General features: G+C 34.6%; 1 protein-coding gene across 21 annotated transcripts in view; it reads right to left on the bottom strand.

Annotated features, from left to right (window-relative positions):
* Positions 1-26,711, bottom strand: part of TANK (TRAF family member associated NFKB activator) — an 86,290-nt gene that overhangs the window by 18,484 nt on the left and 41,095 nt on the right. For 13 of the 21 annotated variants that reach the window (XR_011502836.1, XR_011502834.1, XR_011502833.1 and 10 more), the window contains exons 3-4: positions 12,165-12,273; positions 10,938-11,056 (exon numbers count right to left, since the gene is read on the bottom strand). Coding sequence is in view for 14 of the 21 variants with exons in the window: in XM_014860028.3 (XP_014715514.1) it covers positions 10,938-11,056; positions 12,165-12,273 (228 nt within the window). In the remaining 7 variants the exon portion in view is untranslated. Of the gene's footprint in view, positions 1-3,195; positions 3,364-10,937; positions 11,072-12,164; positions 12,277-26,711 lie in introns of all 21 variants that reach the window. The other 8 variants (XR_011502839.1, XR_011502838.1, XM_044768826.2 and 5 more) reach the window with 4 other exon arrangements.

Here is a 26,711-nt window from a genome sequence, read left to right as displayed (position 1 = left end):
TACTCATTCCTTTAACCGAAGCTGAACTCCCAAGCTCGGGGTTTTTTTAATCCCTCCATTTTTCTGAGATTTCACCATGATTTTCCAGAGATGTCTTAATCACCAATCCAATGGCTTTTCCTAAAGCTCTTATTCTGCTTAACGCTTACTTGACAGTATTTCACACTATTGACCAGCTCCTCTTTCTTGAAACTTTTTTTGGCTACCAGTATAATATTTAGGTTTTCCTCTTAAGTTTTGGTATCTTCATTGGTCCCTCTTGTTTCTAGGCCATAAACATGGGTCATTTTCTAAGGTTCAGACATGGGGACACTGTTCTTCTCTCATTATACATCTTTCTTACCATTCACTCTCATGGCAAATCTATTGAGTATTCATGCCCTAAAGTCTGTATCTTCAGGTCCACCCTCTCTCCATAGTCACTCTCAGTTCTCTTTCCATCCAATATATTTTCACTTGTTCTGTTGTCTATTTTAGACCACCAAGTTTTAAAACATGACATAATCACCTTTTCCTCAAATCTGATTCATGCTTCTAATCTTCATTTCCCTTTTTTAATGTATGGCCATTCTCCTTGGCATCAAAAAATCTTAGGGCAAGATAAAACCTTAAAGAAATTGAGATGAGGCTTTCCTGGAATAGTAAAATGCAAAACAAAAATAGGGGTCTGAAAAGGGCTGCCAACTTTTTATCTTGCCAAGAAAGAAGTCCGTAAAAAACAACTAACTACCAAGATCTATTATCTTCTTCATGTCAAAAAGGGATGGATATTTACCAAAAAGTAGGAAGGAGAGAGTTTCAGATTCAGCTTTATAAAATGGTTATCACTTCATCCTCAGGACACGAAGAGAAGCAAAAGCTAGGGGCAGGAATGGGGATTCTGAGGCTCAGCGGGGGGGGGGGGGGGGGGGGGAGAGAAGGAGGAGAGAATGTTCAATCAGCAGCAGCAAGAAGGAAAACAAGATTTACTGATGCCATCTGGCCATCCAGCAGAAATACATTCCAGATGATACTTTCAGGGAATAGTGACAAGTCAGTGACCCCCTGCAGTATTATTTGGATGAAATGTAGAGGGTTACATCCTTACGGTTGAATAATAGTGAGGAGTGATTAGGGGCAGAAATAACAGTGGATAAACCCATCCAATATAGAATTACTTAGATGAAAACTGAGTTGGAATACAAAAATCAAACCACTACTTACAAACACAAGAGAGAGAAAACAAAAGATATCCATCTCAGAATTATTTTGTTTTCCAAAAGGGACTTTATCAGGGAAGAAAAAAAATCACAGGTTAATGACATAGAATGCCTGGGAATTACATTACAATAGTTTTATTAGGGTTCTAAGACATATATACACATATGTGTTAGAGCAGAATACCACGGGTATGGAAAGATGTATAAATGGCAACAAGATCACCAAAAAACTTTCAGGGAAAAAGTCAGCTTTCATAACATGGCAAGACTGCCTATGCAAGCAACAGAGAAGTTCAGTGAGCACAGCATATTAGGTGCAAATGAAAAATTAAGTGAAGCTTTCCCTCCACTCCCCTGCCAAATTCTAGCAATATCTTAGAGGGGACTACAAATCCAACAAGAGGTTGTTAAAATACAATATTAGGAAAAGTGCTAGCTAAAGATTCTGTGGTTAAATGAAGCTAAGTGCTTTTCTTACTGTTGATTTCAGATCCTATGATACATTCTTGTGCCTTTAAAAATTACCACAGAGCACACAGTATGCAGCATTTCACAGGTCTAGGGTTCTGTGGAACACCTCAGGAAATGCATCAGGCACCATTCTATCTTTTAAAAGATTAGAGTCAAAATTCAGAGTTTGCTTTAGTCTTGATATACTAGGTATAGGTAAGTAACCAGGAGTAATTTACAGGTATCATGATTTAAAGTATAATGATGTAAAAGAATTATTTATTCAATAAATGTGAAAAGGACCTATGAAGAAACAATATGACCTCCATGCATAAACAAGGGTTCCTGAGGCGATGCTAGAGTATTCTTAGAGCATGACATTTTTTCAGTAGGATGAAAAGTAAATAACCTAATTGACACAAAAGCAAAATTATTTTTCTCACAGGAAATTATAATCTGGTAAAACCAGTGGTTCTCAAACACAGTCTAGGATCCCTGGGGGTCCTGAGATCACTTCAAGGGATCCGTGTTGGGAGGGGGAACCTGCATGGGACCTGAGAGTCCCTGCACTTTTTGCTGTGCATGCCAAGAAGACAAGCTCTGACTGTTTTTTACTTGGGACATTTCTCAGGGTTGTGTTTGTAGAGGGCAAACTTGAAAGATGAAGTAATGTCTCCCTCTTGGACAACAAGCAGGCTGCTTATTGCTTGCTATAAAATGGTGGGTGTCCCAAGCTCAATGTCTTTCTCCTTTAATGCAACCCATTGCACGTGCAGGCATCCATCTGGGTCTACTGCATCATCCCCCAGGTGGGACGATGAAAACATAATGCTCTTGCTGCTTGCTGTGATATACATAATAAAGACTTTATTCTCTCTTCCAGGAGTCTTGTGTCTTCTTTCAGCATCTATGAAGCAGTAACTGGCTAACTTACTAGCTTGTAAGGAGGGAAAATCAAATCCCAGAGAAATACATGCAGTCAACTATTGTCACGATACTATCAGATGTTACTTGCCTTTTCTACTGTGTTGGCATTTATACTGATTACACAAAAGCAATGGTTGGTAAAATTGCTGGTGCCTGAGTATGACAACCAAGGCCGTGATACTAAACTGTAGCCACTGTATTCTTCAATGCCACACACTCAGTAGAACAAGAAGCTAGTTTTACCTAAGAATGTCCTTGACGAGGCAGTAAAAAGTATTAATTTTATTGAATTCTGATGCAAGTTAACATCTTTTTGATATTCTCTGTGATAAAAAGGGAAATATACACAAAGGATTTCTGTTTCATATTGAGGTACAAGGCTCGTCTTGGGGAAAAACACGTGTGCAACTGTTTGAGTTGCAAGCTGAACTAGTCACTTTTTAATGAAATGCCATTTTCACTTGAAAGGATGACTGACATGCAAGCTAAGGCTATTCAGACATTTTCTCAAAAGCAAATGAAGTTAGTCTCTCACTTTAAGAAAAACAACTGACAAGATTTGTTGTCCATTAAAAATTTAAGTTTTCAAGTGAAAATTAAAACTTTGGAAAACTCGTACCTGTTACAGTTAGCTTGACAGCTGCCCAATACTTTGAAGACTTTTCTGATGAGATTAGTGATGATGTTACATGTGATTTAAAAATATTATATCATGAAATAAGTCAATATTTTGCAAGATCTCCATAGCTTAATGAACCAGTATTTTCCAAATGACCAATTCAGGAGGCTACAAAGTCAAGCATAGGTAAAAGATACATTCAAAGTACAAGATAGACCAATGGCTTTTAATGCAGCAGAAAAGTTCATTGGTTTCAGCTTTTATACTGCAGCTAACATTTAGGAAACTACCCCTTAAATCGAGTGTTAGTGTAGTATCCAAGAATATCCACAACTCCTAAAAAGGTTATTAAAATACTCTTCCCTTTCCCAAATACATATCTGTGTGAGGCTGGAATTTCTTCAAATAATTCAATCAAAAAAAGAACCCCCCGCCCCCAAAACATATTACAACACATCAAATGAAAAAGCATTTCGTGACACTAAAAAACAACAACTTTTAGGCTGATAGATTATAATATAGTAATAAGAGAAACTAGACTGTTTTAGGGGGCTAATCCTAACCTACTGAGGTTGAGACAACAGCCTTTCATGCCTTGGTCAAGAGAAATCAGGGCTGAATAGAACATACAAACTCTGCTTTGTGGGCTCTGGAGAAGAGTAGAAAAAAGAAAAATGGGAAATGCGAGAAAGGGTGTAATAGGGGGAAATAAGAGGAGAAAAGCCACACTAGAGATATTCAAATCTGCTTAGCCAGGGAAGAGAATTTAAAAAGTGATATGCCACTTCTCATTTTCTTCTCCCTTCAAAAATTACAGTATTATAACAAAGCATAAACCCCAAAATGATATATTAAATTAAAAAACAGAGACCCAGAACAGGAAAGGGTTAGGATGAATAAATAACTCAGATTTAAAAACAAAATGTCTGCAACAGAAATTTCAATATAAATATTAAAATGCTTTGGACATCCTAAAGTTTATGATGTATTTATTATGACACTTTGGAAAAAAGTCTGAGTTTGACTGAATGAACTGGTTGAAGATTTTTTTTCCTTCTAATTATTCTTCTACCAGAGAGTCTATAAACAAAGGCTAGTCTCCAAAGAGGAGTAATACAGAGTGTTACATATAAAAACAAGGTATATTCGATCAAGTCTCTAGAAACAAAATAGAAACAAAACCAGGAGGAATGGGACATTTGCTCTCAATGAGAAAGCACGGTGCCACACACACACACACACACACACACACACACACACGTTTTCTCCAATCCTCCATAAGCCCCAGCCTAGGATGGCATGTGTCATTGTATAGTGGGCAAAATGACCGTTTCTATCTAATAAAAGATGATGAAAAAAAGAACCAAGCATTAAAGAAATACAGGGATAGTTCTTTTGTTTGTTTGTTTGTTTTACGAAGTTGAGGCATAATGAACATAAGCAGTCAAATTTATTTCAAGCTTCTCTCTTAAGAAAGGTACTGTGTGTTAAGATGATGTACACCAGATTTGATTTTCCCAGAGAAATCACTTGATAGTTACATGTCTTGACTAATGGTCTAATTTCTAACTTTTGTTCAAATGATGAACAACATATTTATCATACAGCTGCATACGATACTTTTATTTTTAAGCTTTTACAATGTATATAAAACCAAGTACCTGGACAATATGTAGAAACTTTACAAACAAATATAGTGTAAAAGACTTGTAATAGAGAAAGTATCTAGAGTGTTAAGAGAGGCTACAGGGGCCTAAAACTCAGATGAAGATTCCCTAAGTGGTAACGGCGCCTGAAGTCCAGAGTACATGAGAAATGAACAGTTCAAGGATGGGGATGCCACCAGGACTTAGACTTGTGAGGCTAGGATGTTATAAGCCACAGATGGCCAGAAAGCAGAACAGGGCTAAAGTTCATATACTTCCTGCTGAAAACTGTCATACATAATAACTGGAGTAATACACCATGGTAAATAGTTCTCACTTGAAGGACTGTCTATAGAGTAAAGTAACAAAAAGGTAGGGAGCATTCTGTCCTCTGAAGCCATGAGTATGTCATTTTAAAAAGGTTATAGTAAATGAAATTGCTCTTTAAAAATCCTCAGTTTTAGCTTTCATTTTATACAATGTTCTCGAAAGGGGCCTGTAATAATCTTGGTTCTTGTCATTATTATTTCTTCCATTAAAATCTTGTAGAAAACTTAAGTTTACGTATCTATGCGCACATTACCAAGATATAGGCAAGAAATAATTTGTTTTCCTTTCCCTACTTGAACTAAATGTTGAGCCCCTGCTTAAGCCTACCTTCAGCTCATTGGGAATTTTTATTTTAAAATTAAGGTCCTATATGTTTTATCTGTACCATAAAATTGTAATTAGGATTTCATTTTGTCATATAATTAGGACTTCACATTGTCTTACAATGCTTGCTAATTGCTTCGGGTCTCCAAATCTTTTGTTTCTCCAACCAGATTGTGGCTCCTTAAGAGAATTAGTCTTGTCTTACTCTGTTTTTGTATTTCTGTCAATAACTAGCAAGACCGGGAAAATAGAAGGAGTTCAATAAATACTTCCTGTCTAAGTGATTGACAAGTGAATTTTTAGACATCAGCCTTCTTCAAACATGTCAGAGCTTCTATATTTACTTGCAATTGCCAGGTACAGCACATCTTATTTCCTTAACGTTAGCACTGATGGCAGCTCCACAGCTACATCACTGTTTTACTATTCTAAACCTACAATATTTCTTGCTCCTGCTACAACATAGCTGCTGATGTAATCACAATGAGAGCTACATCAGAAATTTGCCAACTGTCTAACTGGCATCCTTCAATAACAACTGTATTGTTTGTATTTTTAAACTTTAGCTTAAAGCATATAAATCAGACAAAAAAAGACATATAAAGAATAAATTAGAAACATACATAGAAAATTAGAAATGAAGCATAAAATCAGCTCTTGGAACACATGATCTCTATTTAAATAGTTGAAAGTTCAAATAAACTCACACTGTATTTACTGCATATCTTGGATCCTAGAATCTGAAAAACCTTTACAACATTCAATAATGTCTATTTTGGTTATTAAATCAAGACTTTAAGCCAGAGGGAATGGACAACATCTCTTTGCTCTTGCAGTGGCTGGCAGCATCAGGTACAGAGAAGTTCAGAGTTACGCAATGAATGAGTGAAGAAAATTTACCAATATCACCAAATTCTTTTATGTATTCTATACTGTTGCTCTCTACATATTTTCTTGTATCAAAACACTCTAGACTTTTGTATAACTTTCCAACAACAAAAAATGGGACAGAAAGATGATGGCAAACAATTTTTGTCAAACCCTTGACACTTAGAATAGTATTTAGTTTGGCAATTGAAGTGCTTCCCAGAAACAGTATTATAAAAATCTCTTATTTCCAAGATCATATAAATTATCCAGTATATTACAATCCTACTTTTAAAAAAAGTGAATTAAACAATGCCAATTTGTATTTACATTAAAACACAAAATTTGTTATTTAAATAATAACTATTAGGAAATATGTTAGTTTGACAACAGTGTTCAACAAACAAGAAGTGTCTTTGTCATGAATAAGTGTGTGTGTTTTTGTGTTATTTGACTGCCTATACACAAATATTTTTAATTTTTAGAATTGGTTATAAAAAATTAGCAATTAGCATACAACTGTTTCTTGATTCTCTAAAGCACTGCTCAGGTATTCTCTGGAAAGTTATATTCATATTAAAATTTTAAAATTTGTTAAGATGATAAACTATGATATTTCTTTCCTCTGAGATTAATAATGATAGGATTGAGAAAGTCGAATTCATTATTATATTCTGCCAAGTTCCTTTAACCTTTCATTAATATTTATCATATGGGAATTAAATACTACTCCCCACACACACCCCTGATCTTTGGTATCCTCTTTTGTACATCACAATCTACAAGCTCTGATGCTTTAAAAATAAGTCTACAAAATCTCTGACACTCTTCCTTACAAGAAGAGGAGCTTATTTCCTCGCCTCTGTTCATTATTTCTAATGAACAGAATAAAGTGGAAGCGAAGGCATGTGATTTTTAGAGACTAGGTCATAGAAAGCACTGTGGCTTTCTCCTTGCTCTCTCTTCTGGATCTCTTACTTTCTTATTTTGAGGAAGTTAGCTGCCAGCTTGTGAAGAAAGGCCTACGTGGTGAGGTCTCCTGTCAACAGTGAGTGAACCATCTCGGAAGTGGATCCTCCAACCACAGTCAAGCCTTCAAATGACTAAAGCCCTTGCCTACACCTTGACTTTTAATCACTTGAGATTCTGAACCAGAACCACCCAGCTAAATCACTCCCAAATTTCTGACCCACAGAAACCGACATAATAAATATTTGTTATTTTAAGCTGTTAAGTTTTGGGGCAAATTTTGGGTACTTTGTTATAAGAATGACCCCTTTGCCAAAATCAGATCTCATCAAGAAAGACTGTGCAAACTACTATGGTGTACAAGAGGTGAAGGGTATTCCATTAAACTGAGTACTTTTCTCTATTGTCTCTAAACTATAAGCAGAGTAGTAAGAGTTATCCATTGATAGAGGCTCTGTTGTCTTGACTTATGCCTTTTTGGAAGTCAAAAGATTGTTGCATGCTCTTTGTGTAGGATTACCATGAACAGAGGCTGGACTATAACTTTCATGTTTCTCAAACAAAATTTTCTAAAAGGGCCTCTTACCCCTCTTTCCTCCACTCTTTGTCTCATTTTCCATGGCAGACAAAGTTGCCATTTGTCATAATGTCCACAGGTCTTTACTCTCTCAAACATCCTAATCAAATCCTAAACAAAATAAATAGTCTAAAGAAAACAAATCCTCAAACCACCCACCAAACAGAAAGAGGAAAGAACTGTGGGTGGTTAGTAGTAGTTTCCTTCTGTTACTGGTTCAAAGCATTTCTACTAACTTACTAATTCATTACAGAGCCTAGGCCAACTGATTTGGAATGTGATTTCTAGAAATCAATTAGTTTTTGAGAAGACTAATAATATAAAAATATATTAAAAATAGAAAAAAAAAACAATTATGCCATTATGCTAGCCACTTCTGCATGCTGCCTTCTAGTTTTTGTCCTATTTGTAGATGCATACTTTTATAAAATTGCAACCAACCAAAATGGAATTTTTTCATTTTGGAAAAAGCCCTAATATATCCAAATTATTCAAAGTTCCTTAGGAAAGGATTTTACTTGTATTAGCTAAAAGTGACTTTAAGTCAGTAAATAGAGATCAACATACGCCAATGAAAAAGATTTTAATTTCAATTGCTTGAGTGGCCAGTATTTTTCTAAATTAGGCCTCATTTTTTACAATGAATATATAGCCAGCTCTCAAATACTTAATAAGTCCAACTTATCCATTCTTTTAAAATATATTTTTTCTTCTCTTTAATCCCTTATATATTTAGTTTGGCTCTAGATATATAAAGGAAGATGAGAAAGCTGAAATACAAGACAGCTAATTTTTATTATAACGTATAGTAAAAGAAGATTGAGTTGATGAGCTATTCAAAGTATTAAATATGTGGCTGTCACATAAATCTTTCCTCTATTATTAAAGATAAGAGAACTCACTGAATTTACATTTATTTCCTACTTGGAGCTTTATATTTTTTTCTTCTTCTTATCTGTCCACAATAAAGTTATCACTGATTGCATTGCAACATTATTAAGTCTTTGAAAATAAGCTGTCTCTGACATGATTTCTGTTTCTTACACTTAATTTCAGCCTAGGTATCCAGATATATATTTAGAGATAAAAGACACCTTACAAAATTAAAACAAATTTAAAAAAGAATTCTGTTGAAAGTTCTCTTTGGACACTTACTGAATGAAAAATAAACTCTAAAACTTTCATAAATAATGACAAATCACCCAAATTTAAAATAAATTATTAACATATCTTAGAGCCTTTCACATCATCTTTTTTGTACTAACCAAAATATATACCTCCTATATATTTTGAACAGGAGATATTCTATTACCGTCAAAGAAATGTAACTGGAATAAAGAATTGTGATTAAAAATTAATGGTAAATAATGACATTTAGAAGCCCCTGAAACAGGAAAATGGACTGTAGATATTGTTTACCTAAGCACTGTAAGTCAGCATTTTATAGTAGTTCAGTGATTATGTACATTAACAGACGCAATCATAAAATTATATTCCAAAAGTCAGAATCATTGTTTCTGAATTTTGTGTTTTGTAAAATAAATCTGAACGAATTCCAGTGCCATGGTTTCTTGTGTTTACCAGCATTTTTAGATAAACAGAAATTGGAGTGGGGGTGTAGAGAAGTGAATGATTCAAATAAAAACACAATAATAATTTTGAAGAAAAAAATGAATTGGGAGATATCATAGAGAACTTCTTATTCTAAAATTTTTATTTATAGAAAAGTATCAAAATTGAATCTCTCAGAATTGAAGTAAAATAAAAACAAGTTAAGATAGTCTTGGTTACAGGATCAATATCTGAATAACCCTGACACACAAAGCTAAAATCTCCTACCTTATTTAGAAGGAAAGAAATAAATATAGTGCTCGACTTAATTGGTTTGGTGGATGTTGAGTCCTCACTTGTTAGGAGATCTTATTTTATTCAAAAGCTGTTTCATCCCACTAAAATCTAACTCATCTCAGTTAAAAAATTCCTTTTTAAACATAAAATGTCAGTGATTCGGAGAAACATGAAGAATAATATAATACATCTATATATCCACTACTCTGTTTAGCAAGTGTTAACATTTTGCCATATTTACTTCACATATTTTCCTCAAAAAAAGAAAAGTTACAGATACAACTTAAATGCCCCCTTTACTCCCTTCCCAGAATCATAGTCTCTTCTCTCCCCAGCTGTAGAGGTGATCATTTTTCTAAAGAAGATGTGTACCCTTCGTGCCCATGTTTTTATAAAAACAAAAATAAGTAGTAAAAGTATAAACAGTCATACTGTCTAAAAAATTTACAAAAATCATTCCCATTTTATCACTTTGTAATTTCCATGTTTTACTCAACATTGCTTTTGAAATCTAGGCATATTAGTATACAAATATTTAGTTTAGTTTTTCTCAAGAGTTTCATTGTAAAGATGTACCATTCTACTATTGGATGTTTAGGTTGTTTCTAACCAACACAGCGTGAATACACTTGTACATGTCTTTTTGCGGATATGGAATATTCCTTTCTATATTGCTTCAATGAAGACTTTTGCTTAAGCTGGTCAGGTGGATTTTTTTTTTTGGAATTAAGCACAGGCAATTGAAGAAAAAACTAGAATGCTATTTTCTAATCCAGAAATATCTGTGTCATACTATCTACCTTAGTTTAACCTTTTATTTCTTTGCTAAATGCCTATACAGAAAAGAGAAAACTAGGAAATATGAAACGTAGGCCTTTATTTTACTGGGAAATAGTGTTTCTCTTTAGGAATATGTAAGTCATTTGGTTGTATATACAGAATTTCTGTTTAGAATTCCAGTGGATCCACCTCAGGAAAATAAAATGAGGAAGATGTGTTACGTTCAGCATTTCAATGTTGCTTTTTGCAGAAGCAATGTTAGGATTGAAAAGAATCTTGTCCACTTTCTCCCCTCCCCCTGCTCATCAAAATTGTGACAGAATAATCACTAAATAATTCAGGAAGTCTGTGGAACCTGATTTCTCATTTCCTTTCGGGAATAAACCATCCGCACAGTCTACCTTTGATTCTTTTTCTCTTGGTATTCCTGATTTTACTTTATCAAGTGGCGGATCAAGAGTCAAATTATTCTTCCTTGCTTCACTGTCTTCAAGCAGGGGAACATAGCCATAACTGTTATCTGTAAGACAAAAACCTTTTGGACATAAGTAGGAAACCCTTGTTTTTGGTACCACCTGAAAAAGCAAAAAGAATACAAACCCAAATGCCTAAATTTAAAGAGCAGAGATTTTAAACTATGAGTTTTAAAAATTCTTTAGATAATAGTTACTTTGACAGTTTAGATCTGCTCCTTTAGATTTTGGCATGTTTACTTCATATTTGTTTTTTCATTCTCACTAAACACATAAAACCCCTACTCTTCCAAAATCAGTGGTGTATAAAATATGTAGAATTTAGAAAACTAGAAGTATGTTCTTTGCAGCTTACTATCAGTATTAGCAATTAAATTTTTATGTTAAGTTGCATTTCCAAGTATGCATTTCTTGTTTATTATTTGCATAACCACTCCATGCTTATCACAGGAAAATTAGAAAATGTAGACATACTAAAAAGAATAAAAAAAATAAAAACTACTCACAATTTTTATCATCTGTGAATTATTCCTGTTAATATTTTGGTTTATATTTTATCAGAGTTTTTCTTTTCCTATACATATAAATTCACACAAGAATCTTTTTTTTTCGCATAAATATTTACTTTTATATCTTGCTTTGCTCATTTTGATATATATATCCTGAATAGTCTTATGTTAAAAAGTTAACATCTATTATCATCACTTTTCTTGGCTACATAGCTGTTCATTATATGGATGACTGTAATTTAACTGTTGGATATCTCTTTCTTTCGTTTTTTATTTCAGAAATTATAACATGATGAGCATCCTTGCATATATATCTTTCAGTACTTGAACAGATATTTTCTTATGGTATATTCTTAGGACTTCAATTTTTAGTTTAAAAGGCACAGACATTTTAAAAAGCTTTTGCTATTTATTGGCAAATTGTCTTCAAGGAAGTTTTATCAACTTAGAGATCCACCATATAGTATATGTGAATGTCTCATTTTCCCATATTCTGCAAGTGTTCATTTCTTAAATACCATCCCATCGTTATTAAAATAACAGAACTATGGAGAAACAACAGAGAAATAAAATAGAAAGACGTGACGTCCACCTTTCTTTTCTCCAAGAGATTCAAGAAATATATAAAAAATTAACATGAACATACCTCGACTGGAATTCACAAGAAGTAACTGTGATTTTAGCTTGTCAATAATAGTTTGTTGAAGTGACAGCTGTTCCTGTTGCTCACGTATTCTCTGCTCATAGTTCTCAGTCTGCTGACATAAAAACCAGTTAGCCTGATATTTACTGACAGACATGTATATACATTTATTTAATGTCCATTAATAATTATATATAAATGAGTTGTCCATATTGCCATTTCCTTGGTATTGAGCATTTAGTTATGAGCTAAAAATCGGCTCCAGCAATGTATTTATAATCATTACAAATATCAGTGATTTTCTTAGAACACTTAAAATACTGTAAAATTTTTAAAAATCACCTTAATTAAAGAAATTTCAGTTAACAGTTCAATGTATGGTTTCTTGGTCCATCAGTTAGGATAAAAATTGTAATTTAGAATTTAATCTTTAATGATAAAAAAAGCATGAATGAAAAAATGGACGCCATACTAAAGTTATTCTATAAAAATACCCACTAACTTTAAAAAAGGTAAGATTTCATGTCTTTTAAATAAACTCAGTTTTGAATTTATTTTTAGAGTGCAAAAATACAAAGGAAGTAGCTATAACTAAGACACTATGAAAATCAAAGGGACAAGTACAAATTATAAAATTATATTGGTCATAAACATCTAAGATTAACTTTTAAGAAGTCAAGAGAACACCTGGTTAATCTTTAGTAGAGATCTTAAACACCACAATTTCCCTTATATTTTTAATCCATTCATCTTGCTATTTTTATTGCAATGGCTGTACGAATTAAGCAATGAAAGAAGACACAAGTTTGCATTAGAGAATAGAGATATTGCAAACCTTCATGCAAATTTGAAAACGCCGCATTACAATTACCAAGTTAGTACAAAGTCAAAAATATTAGCAAAATCTAATAGAGAATTCTTTACAAATTTCTATTACTAGAGGAACAAATAAATAAATGACTAAATTCTAAATTCCTTGAAATATGAAATAGGGTCTTAATAATTTTGGAATGTCCTTCAGTAGATACTAAATATTTGATTTTGAATTGATTCTTAATCAAAGTTCAAAATTAGTGAAGCCCTATTATTTTCAGAGACCAATAAGCCTCAAGTTGTTTATAAATTACACAGCTGTTCCCAGATTCCCAAATTACCTGAAGAAATTACAGCAAAATATCATTTTCTCAAATAAAAGGTGAAATTTTATAATACACTTCAAACATGAATAACTGACAGAACTGAGGAGTAACACAAAAATGGTGTGTCACCTTTGCATGTTGCCTGAGGGTAGTCCTATATAACTTGATACTCCCATAACTCTGCAAAGTAACTTATATATAGGAGGTATTCAGTACATGCTTATTAAAAATAAATAAACGAAATAAAGAATTCAAGTTAAAAAAATCCAAGTAAGTTTTATTATTCTGAATAGAAGAATGAATCTTGTGAGTCTGTCTGGACTATATGTCCTATGACTCTGAGTATCAGTACTGAACCTTAAATACCAAAATCCAGTTTAGGGTCAGGCTTTCCAAGATAAGACATCTTATTCCTATGTAAGTTTACATTCAAGCCCCTAGAAAGAGTGGGTAGGCTGACTGAAAGAAGGATTCAAACGTCTACAGTAAATTCTGCAATAACTTAAATTTACCTGGGCTACACAGAGCCCCCAGGGCTGAGGAATCAGCAAACAAGGTGAGGCTGCAGTCTTCTCTACCTACTTCTGTGTACTTGGAACTTTCTCCAAAGAACTCAAAGCTCTTCATGAACGCTGGCAATAACTGCCCATTCTTTCACTGTATTTTGATAGGTATACACATTCTACTATCCACACATTAAGCAACCAGTACAAAAAACTTAGCAAGTTAGAGATCGGCCCAGAATAAATGTCTAAGTTATTCAAGCCTCAGCCCATTCTCCATCTACTATATATTTTTTTCCCACCTTAATGAAAACCCAAATGACCTGTATTTTCTTTTGGAACCAACTCAGAAAGCCTCTGCCGGGTAATTTTCATCTTCTAGGCTATGGCTCAAAAACATACTTTAGCACATATCATAATAAATAAATAATGCTGAAGATGTATTCATTAGCTGGGAAAAATCAATAGATCAACAACTATTTCAAGCTGAAGTTTTGAATTATTTGTTAAACCACTTAAATTACTTTATAAACTCAAGAAAATTCTGTAATAATTTAAAAACAGACTCTGGAAGAATAGCAGGAGAAACAGAATAGCAATGGTTCATGTTCTCTTTCTGCTCTTTCCACTTACTTACATTATAGAAATCATAGTATTCTAGTCTAACTGTATGTATGTCTGATTTCCCTTTAGATTATGACCTCCTCAGGGGCAGAGACTATTTTCTTCTGTCACCTCCAGGGTATAACAGAGTGTCTGGCACACATTGAGATGCTCAGTTAATATTAATATAAATTAATTAAGTAGTTAAAGAAGTGATCTGAAGGAATGGAGAAAAGGTTTTGGTTATATTTCTATAAGGGAAACAGGAAAAATGGAGACAAGGTGAGTAGGTGAATAAGACAAAAGGAAATTAAGTTTGAGAAAATGGATGCAAAATATAGACATGTCTGAAGATACGTTTTTTGGAAAAAAAGGGAAGTTATACTGTCAGAAAAAAGGGTACTAATTTGAGGAGAAAAAAATACATACTCAGAAAACAGAATGAAGATTTTGACCACAAGGCTATGAGAAGGAAAAGTCCAAAAGAGGATATTCTATCAAATTGGGAAATAACCAAAATTTGGCTTATTTGCTATGTTCGGAAACTAACAAAGTTTTTTTTTTCTTTTTATTAAATGCTTTTGTTCACTGAACAGATCTGAATAAACTTAAAGCCTGAAAAGTCATTTTAAAAGGTCAGATAATTGTTGTACTGTCACAGTATTTTTTAAAAAACAGTACAATTACAAAGCAAGTACATTCCAGCACTATCAAAGACCCCACAAAACAGAAAAATCACTAACAACCACATTGAAAATGTACAACAGCAATGTCTTGTCAACACTTCTGTACAGAGCACAGACATGACAGCTAAAACAGACAGAAGAGAAGATGCTTTTGACAGCCAGTGTGTGTGAATGATTCTTTGAGTCAGATGGCAGCAACAAGTTACCAACTAGGAGATCTGCATGACAACTAACCATCCATCTGTATCAAACACCATCTGGCCAAGATGACTCTGGCTTCTGTGTATTTGACACTCCTTCCAATTCCAAAGACTAGCAAAACAAGTGGTCTACCAGCATCTAAAGAGGTAAACAGGTACTTAGGTACTTGTGCCATAATGTACTTTGTATTCTTTCTTAGTGTTCAAAAGGAAAACTTAAAACAAGTGATCAAATATACTACACATCTTAAATTTATTAAAAGTGGTTGTCCATACATACTCTCAACTATGATAAATATAAAGCAAAAAGCTTATCTTAAGAGATGTCCCTTTATCCAGGCAAAATTTCAATCCATCTTCAAAACTAAGGCAGCATATTCTCTATAATTTTGGACATATAGCTGCTCAAGTTTTCCTGAGTTTCATAAATATTAAAACAGAATTCAAGAAATTGAATTTTTTTCCTATTGCTGACAGTGAAAATTCTCATTTTTCATATTTTCCAAAGCACTTATTTCTAGATGGGGAAACAAGTTCAAGTGTCCTTAAGTCATCTGTAACAGGTCAAACATTATCTCTTCTCATCCTCAAGAACTAACCTCAATATTCTGAAAAATACCATTGTTTTCCTTCAAATATAAAAAGAATAGAAATTCAATAAATGTTAAATGGATTTTAAAAAAAAGAAAGTCTCAATTTAAAAACCTTTCAAATGGTTCCAAGATTAACAAAGAGAATGAAAGCTTTACTGAAGGATTTGCTTGGCTACCACAAATGCTCTCGATAGGGAGTTCCACAGTTCATGAAAGAAGATAATTAAATATTAATCGGCCCAATACATCACACTTTAGACACAAACCGTCTTGAAACTTTGGTAAACTAAACATCAACTTCAATTTTCAGTTTTAAAAAAATGAGGTTGTATAGGATTAGCAACTCAGAGATCCTGGTTTACATAGCTCATTCTTCAACTGTACTCTTTTATATTCTCTGATAACTAGGTTATAAACCCTGCCCTCTTTGCCCTCCCGATATCAAGACTTATCTAGAAGATCTGTAATTTGATGGATCAGATTATCAATCTGGTTATCTACTATTAGGTGACAGTGCTGCCACCAATTTCTCAGCATACCAAATGGCAAACTATGACAAACTATTTTTATTTTACGACCATGGGTTTTGGTCCCAATTAATTTACTTAGCCTCTTTGTTTCTTCCTCTTTGAAATGAAAATAATATTTATCTGAAGGATTGAAGGAGATAGCATGCATAAAATATCTGGCACATGATAAGTTCTCCGCAAACATTAGTTCCTTTCCTTTAATAACGAGCAAGGGATCTACCTAATATCTATTACTGTAGCATGTGGTGCATACATCTAGTAACTAAAGTTCTGATTACCACCAAACATAGGCAATTTATCACCAGACTTACCACACAACCACCCTATGCTCTAAGCCAGTTTTCTTGTTCTTTCTTATATTTCATTGTAACCTAGGACGCAGAAGTTTTTTTTTTAAGAAATCAGTGTGGTCTATCTCCATTGAATCAAAAACATTCTTTTAAGCAAAAAGCAAAAAAACTCTGGTTGTTCAAAGTTTACAAAGAGACAAAATAGGCTCAAAACTGATTAAGGAACAATTAATGGCTGTTAAAAATTACAAAAGCATGTTAGTTGAAAAAAGTGCAAAAACAACAAAATTGTCCACCATCACCACAACAAATACCCAGATATGCACAAAGTAAAAAGTGACATTCTTCCTTTACTTTGCTTTCCATTCCTCCTCAGAGGTAACTACTACTGACACCTTGGTATGTATGTACCCTTTCAGAACTTCTGTGTACATGTATACGTATCTTACTTTTTAAAAAATGAGAATTATTCTGCAACCAAATTTTTCAAGAATACATCATCATCATATGATCATTTCACTGAATACTTACTATGCACCAAAATCAGAGAGCTTTATTTTCTTTCTCTCATTTAATCCTTAAATGAACTTTCTGCGGAGATTATTTCCCACATTTTACAGATAAGAAAACTGAGGCACAGAGGTACAAAATAACTTGTCCAAGGTTTCTCAGTAGGTAATAGAGCTGGGAATCGAATCCAGGTTTACCTGATCACAATGCCCAAGCCCCTAAATAACCAGCATGGCATATCCTTGAGTATATCTAGTTCTACCAAAGTCCTCTTTTTTGCTATATCCTCTTCCCTTAGGCAATCTCATCCCTAGTGGCTGGTCATACGCCAGACTCTCAAATTTCTCCTTCTAGCCCAGACCTGTCTTCTGAACTCTGGATCTATGTGGCCAAGTGCTACTGGGAAAGCAATTGAAATTTTACTTATTCAAAACTGATGATCTCCTTCTGCCAACCACCATCTCCCCAAATCCCCTTTCCTTCGCAAAATAAGGTCCTTTACTAGCATTCCTTCTCTCAGTATACGGCACCACTGTCTATCCAGAAAGTTGTAACTATCCTTGACATCTAGCTGTTCTATAGCCTATCCATGACCAAGTGTCAATTTTAATCTTAAATCTCTCTCAAGTCTATCCACTTTTTCATCTCCAATGTAGCCATCACAGTTCAAGCCATCACAACCTCAATGAACTACTGCAATAGCTAACTGCTCTCCCCAAATCTATCAGCCAATCCATTTTCTACATAGTAGCCACTCTGTTCTTTGCAAAATGCAAATCTAATCATAACACCCATGCTTTCCTCCCACCTCTTCCCCCACAAAGCCTTAAATGGCTTCCTATTGCTCTTAGAATAAAGAACCAAAAATCCTCAATATGGTCTCTAAGACCCTACACAGTCTTGCCCTGACCCTTTTCATTGTACCTTTCCCTTATACTTTCAGTTCTTTTAGGCCAATGGGTCTTTATAATGCAGGTCCTTGTACCTGGAAAGCCCCTCAAGCTTGCCCTTTCAAAAATCACTTCATAAAGATTGTCTTCTCTGACTGCCTGGATTAGGTCAACTCCCTAACAGACATTCTAATAGCAGTTTACCTTTCTTCCTAATACTTATCAGAGTTTGAAACTTTACACTTATGAGATTGTTTGACTAGTGTCACCATTCCATAAAGCAAGAAGCATGTGTGCTTATCATTGTAGACCTGGTACTTAGAGCAGTTCCTGAAACAGTATATTGAGTAGATGCTCAAAGTATCTTTGAATGGAGAGCATAATTTAAACATTCCTAATTATTGATGGATCTTCTTGAACATAAATCCTAGCATACCTGTCTAAAAGTTTTGACAGAACATATTTCTGGAAATAAAAACCTGGAACAAAGGATACAAACATTTTAAATTCTGATAGGTGGAAAACGAGTCTATGGCAAAGTACTGACAACGTACAACTGTAGAAATAAGTCTGTGAGCAGAAACAGCCAGAAGCACCTTTATTCTAATACCAGTAGCTTCAGTAGGAAAAAAACAGAGTGAACTGCTCTATTTCCACTGACACTTTACACAGAGATATATGTTTTTGTGGAACAAAGAAAGGAAAAAAATAAGGAAAAAAAGAAATGGCCTCATTATTTGGTAAACAATAATGAGGCCATCTACATCATAAGTGAAAATAAAGGTATTTTTTAATATAGTAGTACCTCCAATAAAGGCATTTATATGCAATCCTTTAAAACATGTTTTACAATCTTTTAGAGGTAACATAAGCCTTGAGGCTAAGAGTTTACATTTCAGATGGGTCAAGACTAGCTCTAGAATAAAGCAATCTGACAAGACAGTCCTTATGGTTTCATATTTATTGTTACAAAAGTGTTTGGATCTGTAATTTATGACAAAAAGACAGAGCACAGTCGAATTTAGTCTTATTTGAGGTCTTCACCTTAGACTCACTGGTTAGTCAATAAGGCTCTTTGCTTAGCAAATAGGATGGTTTTAAACATTCTGTATCCTTTACCCTTCTTATCAGAACAAAGAAAAAGCAATTTATAGCGCAGTACCTAAACTAAGAATTATGGGGATTTCTTCCTTTCTATATAAGACATTGTTGATTTTTCTCTTTTAATCAAGAACTGGGCAAGAAGAGACAAATATGTTTTGTTCCATATTTCTCTTTTCCATAAGAAGATTTTTATTTTTTTTTATTACATAATACAAAAGATCTTGGGACAAGCAAAAGATCAGCTGTCAGAAGTTTTCTGTAACTTTATCATTTATGAATACGGCAATCTGACTTTTAAATGGCAATCAGTTTTAAAATTTTCAGATGTTTTTATTATTTTAATTGATTCTTCTCTTGGAAAGATGGAAAGAAGCAATAGAGGGTACTTAAGTCTTAATTAAATATATTTGGTTTCTCCCACAGAAAAGCAGCAGAAATTGATAACAAGCAACTTGGTATAAGTAATAAATTGATTAAACATTTAATTCCACATTATGGAATCTTGTCATATTTGAAACCCTCCAGGCAACTTTAGCCTAGTCGGCCATAAGATGTGGCAAAGACTGCTAATTATTCTCCCCATTTACATTCTTCTCTTTCTTTCAGTAATATAGACTTTTAGCTGGGCACATGGTCATCCAGCTACGTTTACTAGCCTTTCCCATTACTAGGTATAACCATGGAACTAAGTTCTGGCTAACAGTATGTGAACAGAAGTGACCCATACAAATTCTGGACCACATCATTAAAAGGAAGTCGTCTGTTCTTCCCTGCTTCTCTCTCTTTCTTCTCACTGGCAGGGAAATAGTAACAAGTACAGCAGTCATTGTGATTCCAGAGAGGGAAACTATATTTCAAGGTGTAGCCCTGGCTACTCACCTCTGGACTGTCACAGGAGAGAGATAAACTATCTTATTTAAGCACAATATTTCTTGGTCTCTTCATAGCAACAGCTGATCATATACAATAACTAATTCAGGGGTGAAGCCAACTCTACCACTGCCCTGTCAGGGGCTATTGTGATTAAAACATTCCTCTACTCTGGAAATCAGAAGACCTCTTACTGTGAGTACATATGAATGCTTATGCAAGGCAAGAAACAGAATAAGCAATATTAGACTCTGAACCCTTTTAAGTGCACGTTCTATGTTTTATTTATCTGTGGATCCCTAGCATTTATTATGTGCCTGGCACACCATAAATTGTTTGTAGGATGATTGAAATAAATATTAATAGCAAGCTTTATACTCCAGCCTCTTTTGGTAAGAGATGTGTAAATCACAAAGTAGGAATTCACCCAAGAAAAAAGGAAACTATATTAGATTATTCAATGGTAAGAAAACAGTTTGAGGGGCTGGCCCAGTGGCACAGTGGTTAAGTTCGCACTTTCCACTTCAGCGGCCTGGGGTTCACTGGTTTGGATCCTGGGTGCGGACCTAGTACTGCTTGTCAAGCCATGCTATGGCAGGCGTCCCACTTATAAAATAGAGGAAGATGGGCACGGATGTTAGCTCAGGGCCAGTCTTCCTCAGCAAAAAGAGGAGGATTGGCGGCAGATGTTACCTCAGGGCTAATCTTCCTCAAAAAGAAAAAAAAAAAAGTAAGTTTGAAAACCTGAAATGGGCTGTAATTTAGCTAGGTTAGTATAAAGAATATGGACTTCAAAGTCAGATAAACCTAATTTTAGTACAGATTCTGCCACTTATGTTGAAATATGTAGTTCTGAGTCTCAGTTTTTTCATTTGAAAATAGGGTCAACAATGCTTACTTTGTAGGGCTAGGAGGATTTAAGTACAAAGTAGGTGACACTTGTAAAATATACTCATTCATTAAATGTTAATTCTCCTTTCTGCTTTATGAAGTAACATGAATTTAAGGACTGAAGGAGGGAAGAGAATGTAATTGGTTTAGCATTATCTGCGATTACCTGATATTTTAGTATGGTCCAGAATAAAGGCTATACTGGAAGGATAAGCTAAAAATAGTGATGTTTTCTTAAAGACTAGAGGTTCTAAGACAAAAATGTAATGGCATGGTGGCAGGAGTGCTCAGGTAGAACAATGGAAAATCTGGCACAGAACTGAAAGAGAAAACACTACTTAGGGGCCAGGGAAAGTAAATACACTTGATGATCAATAGTAGAACACTAGTAGTAGTATGAGGGATCATCCTTTGAAATTTAAGTGAAGTAATTTATGATAAATAAAAGGCAGTATTATTCCACACAGCCCTTCTAAGACTCATTACTCCCTTGAAATGGTATACAGGTGAGAAAAATAGTGAATATATAAATTCAGGTCAGACATTCAGCTTAATGTGTCTTCCAAGAGGAAACGAGATGTATGGGTCCAGAGCTCAGAGGGCAGGTCTGGAGTAAGGAGATAAATTTAGGAGTCACTGTCATAGGTATCTGAAGCCACAGGAGAAGATGAGAGGTCACACAAAATATAAAGTAAGAAGCCAAGAAGGCCTTGAAAAACTCTTAATAGTGGCCTGGTAGTAGAGAAGAAACTTACAAAGGAGATTAAGGAAGTGAGGCCCAAGAGGGAACGAGAAAATAAAATATGGTGTGTGGAATGTTAAAGAAAAATAGTGCTTTAAGCAAGAGGTAGTACAAGTGATATGGCCAACTATTAAATGGAATGAGGCAGCTCTATATGTATAAACTTGAAAGACTATCGATGATTTTAGGCAAAGAAGTTATAGACATGGAATGTGTGGTCAGGTAGATTTTTTCACATCCCAGTTCTACTAGCTTTACTACTTATTAGCTGTGTGGTTGTGGCCAAGTTATTTCACCTCTCTGTATTTCCTTTTCCTCATCTGAAAAATGAAAATAATACTTCCTCACAAGATTTGTATGATTAAATCAGATGACTGTAAAGCACTTTGGCAAACATGAGCCTCAATAAATCTCAGTAATGATGATGGTGAAGATAAATACATTTAAAAAGTTTGAAACCTTTTTCAGATTAAAATAATTCCATTTTTGAAAAAATATAATTCATATATTCAGTAAGGATATACATCAAATTATTAACAACAGTTACCCCTAGGGAGCGAGGGAGAGGACCATCATTTTATATTCTGTGTATCTTGAATTACTTGCAATTTTTTCAATATGCACACGCTTCTTTTATAAGTTTGGCCAATTATATTTTACAAATCACTTACCTGCCTTCATTGTCTTTGTCTCCCTTATTAATTTGGAATACTTGGATGCCTTTGATTGACAAAATGTTCTTAAATAGATGAAGCACAGTGACTTCTCAAAGAGGAGCTTCTGAGTCTTAAACTGCAGTGAACTAGAAGAATCGCTGTGAGAAGAACTGGCTTGGAGTATGGACAGCTAACTGGTAAAAGGCTAGGGTGTGGGGCCGGCCCCATGGCCGAGTGGTTAAGTTTGCGTGCTCTGCTTTGGCGGCCCATGGTTTCACCGGTTCAGATTCTGGGCGTGGACATGACACCGCTCATTGAGTCACGTTGAGGTGGCGTCCCACATAGCACAACCAGAGGCACCCACAACTAGAATATACAACTATGTACTGGGAGGCTTTGGGTAGAAGAATAAGAAGAAAAAAGAAAAAGATTGGCAACAGATGTTAGTGCAGGTGCCAATCTTTAAAAAAAAAAAAAAGGCTGGGGAGTTGGTACAAACTGATGAATGACAGATAAATAGCAATAAAACATAGCTGGTAAGAGAATCTAGGCTACACCAATTCTCTTTTTTTTGTAACAGACTTTTTTAAAGTTGTAGTAAAATATATATAGCATAAAATTTGCCATTTAAACTATTTTAAGTGTACAGTTCTGTGGCATTAAGTACACTTACATTCTTGTACAAACATCACCACCATCTATCTCCAGAACTTTTTCATGTTCCCCAACTGAAACTCTGTACCTATTAAACACTAACTCCCCATTCTCTTGCTCCAGCCTCTAGAAACTACCCTACTACTTTCTGTCTCTATGAATCTGACTACTCCAGGCACCTCATATAAGTAGAACCACACAATATTTGTCCTTTTGTGACAAGTTTATTTCACTTAGTGTAATATTTAATGTTGTACATTGTGTCTGAATTTCCTTCCTTTTTAAGGCTGAATAACATTCCATTGTATGTATATAAGGCATTTTATTTATCCATTCATCCATGGACTAACACTTGGGTTGCTTCCACCTTTTGGCTACTGTAAATATAAGCCTACTATGAACATGAGTGTACAAATACCCCTTTGAGTCCCTGTTTTCATCTTGTTTGGGTATATACTCAGCAGTTGAATTGCTGGATCATATGGTAATTGTTTATTTTTTTGAGGAAACATCAAACATTTTCCACAGAGGCTATATCATTTTACATTCCCATCAGCAATGTACAAGAGTTCTGATTTCTCTACTTCCTCACCAACACCTTTTTTATTTTTACTTTTTTATAATAGCCAATGGGTGTGAAGGGGTATCTCATTGTGGTTTTGATTTGCATTTCCCTAATGACTAATGATGTCAAGCATTTTTTCCATGTGCTTATTGGTCATTTGTATAACTTATTTGGAGAATGTCTATTCAAGTCCTTTGCTTATTTTTAATGGGGTTTTTTGTTGTTGTGGTTGTTGCTAAGCTGTAGTTCTTTACAGATCCTGGATATCAATCACTTACCAGATATATGATTTGCAAATATGTTCCCTCATTCTTTGGGTTGCCTTTTCACTCTGTTGATAGTGTTTTAATTTTGATGAAGTCCAATTTATCTAATTTTTCTTTTGTTACCTGTGCTTTGGTGTCATATCCAATGTCATGGAGCTTTTCCCCTCTGACTTTTCTAAGAGTTTTATAGTATTAGCTCTTGCATTTAAGTCCTGATTTAATTTTTGTCTATGGTAAAAGGTAAGGGCCCAACTCATGAACATGAAAATTTCCCCCATATGTTGGTATTTTCTTTAATTTCTTTCAGCAATGGTTTGTAGTTTTCACTGTATAAGTCTGCTGCCTACTTGGTAAGTTTATATTATTCATTTTGATGCTATTGTAAATAGAATTTTCTTAATTTCCTTTGCAGATTGTTTAATGTTGATGTATATAAATGCAACTGGTTTTTATGGCTGATTTTGTATCCTACAACTTTGTTGAATTTGTTTATTAGTTCTAGCAGTTTTTTTGGTGGAATCTTAACAGTTTTCTACAAATAAGATCAAGTCATCTATGAACAGAGATAATTTTACTTCTTTTCAATTTGGATATCATTCTTCTTGCCTAATTGTTTTGGGTAGGATTTCCAGTATTATGTTGAATAGAAGTGGTGAAAGTGGGCATCCTTGTTTTGTTCCTGATCTTAGAGGAAAAGCTTTCAGTCTTTCACCATGGAGTACTATGTTAGTTGTGGGTTTTTCATATATGGCCTTTACTGTGTTGAAATAGTTTCCTCCTATTTCTAGTCTCGTGAGTGTTTTTATCATAAAAGGGTGTTGAATTTTATCAAATGCTTCTTCTGCATCAATTGAGATGATCATGTGTTTTTCCCCACTTCATTCTGTTGAAGTGGTGTATTCCATTGACTGATTTTGTATGTTGAACCATCCTTGCATTGCAGGAATAAATCCCTCTTGGTCAAGGTGTATAATCCTTCAAAAATATTGTTGAATTCAGTTTACTATTATTTTGCTGAGGATTTTTACATCAACATTTGTAAGGGATATTAGTCTGTAGTTTTGTTTTCTTTAGTGTCTTTGTCTGGCTTTGGTATCAGGGTAATGCTGGCCTCAAAGAATGAGTTAGGAAGTGTTCCTTCCTGATCAAGTTTTTGGAAGAACTGGTGAGAAGAACTGGTGTTAATTCTTCTTTGAATGCTTGGTAGAATTTACCAGTAAAGCCATTGGGTCCTGGGCTTTTTTTTTTTTTTTTAATGAACAGCACATAGAATGCTTTCCTTTTGTTTGCTGGGAAAGATTTGCCCTGAGTTAACATCTGTTGCCAATCTTCCCTTTTTTCCCCCTCCGCAAAGCCCCAGGACATACTTGTATATTCTAGTTGTAAGTCCTTCGAGTTCTTCTATGTGAGCTGCCACCATAGCATGGCTATAGATGAGTGATGTGGTTCTGTGACTGGGAACTGAACCCGCGCTGCCGAAGCAGTGAGAGTGCCAAACTTGAACCACTAGGCCATCAGGGCTGGCTCCCTGGGCTTTCTTAATTGGGAATTTTTTTGTGTGGAGGGAACTTATTGATTACTGTTTCAATCTCTTCACTAGGTATAGGTCTATTCCTGATTTTCTACTTCTTCATATCTTGGTAGGTAGTATGTTTCTAGGACTTTGTCCATGTTATCTAGGATATCCAATTTGTTGTACAACAATTGTTTACAAGTGTTTAGTACCTTTATAATTCTTTTTATTTCTGTACAATTGGTAGTAATGTCCCCTCTTTCATTTCTGGTTTTAGTTATTGGAGTCTTCTTTTTACTCTTAGTCAATTTAGCTACGGGTCTGTCAATTTTGTTGATGTTTTTGAAGAACCAATTCTTGGTTTCATTGACTTTCTCTATTAGTTTTCTCTATTTTGTTTACCACTGCTATAATTTTTTCTATTTCCTTCTTTCTGTTAGCTTTGGGTTTACTTTGTTCCTTTTTTAGTTTCTTAAGGTGTAAAGTTAGATCACTGATTTGAGATCTTTCTTTTTTTTTGGAAGATTAGCCCTGAGCTAACATCTGCTGCCAATCCTCCTCTTTTTGCTGAGGAAGACTGGCCCTGAGCTAACATCAGTGCCCATCTTCCTCTACTTTATATGTGGGATGCTTACCACAGCATGGCTTGCCAAGCAGTGCCATGTCTGCACCTGGGATCCAAACCGGCGAACCCTGGGCCGCTGAAGCAGGACGTGAGCACTTAACCACTGTGCCACTGGGCTGGCCCCGAGATCTTTCTTCTTTTTAATGTAAGCATCTATAGCTAAAAAATCTCCCTCTTAGCACTGCTTTCTCTGCATTTCATAAATTTTGGCATGTTGTGATTTTATTTTCATTTGTCTCCAAGATATTTTCTAATTTCTCTTGTGATTTCTTCTTTGACCCATTGTTGTTTAAGAGCATGTTATTTAATTTCCACATATTTGTGAATTTCCCAGTTTTCCTTCTGCTGTTGATTTGTGGTTTCATTCCATTGTGAAGAAAAAAGATACTTGTATGATTTCAATCTTTTTAAATTTAGAGTCATTTTTAATGGCCTAACACATGGTCTATCCTGGAGAATGTTCCATGCAAACTTGAGAAAAATGTGAATTCTGCTGTTGTTGGGTGGAGTATTCTGTAAATGTCTATTAGTTCCAACTGGTCTATAATGTTGTTCAAGTCCTCTATTTCCTTAATGATCTTCCATCTGTTCTATCCATTATTTAAAGTGTTCAAAGTGGGATACTGAAGTCTACTACTGTTATTGTAAAACTATTTCTTCCTTTCATACTGTCAATGTTTGCTGAATATATTTTGGAGCTGTGATGTTTGGTGCATATAT

Source organism: Equus asinus, chromosome 4 (assembly GCF_041296235.1).
Source record: "Equus asinus isolate D_3611 breed Donkey chromosome 4, EquAss-T2T_v2, whole genome shotgun sequence".
Classification (NCBI taxonomy): domain Eukaryota; kingdom Metazoa; phylum Chordata; class Mammalia; order Perissodactyla; family Equidae; genus Equus; species Equus asinus.
This window is presented reverse-complemented; position numbering and strand designations above follow the sequence as displayed.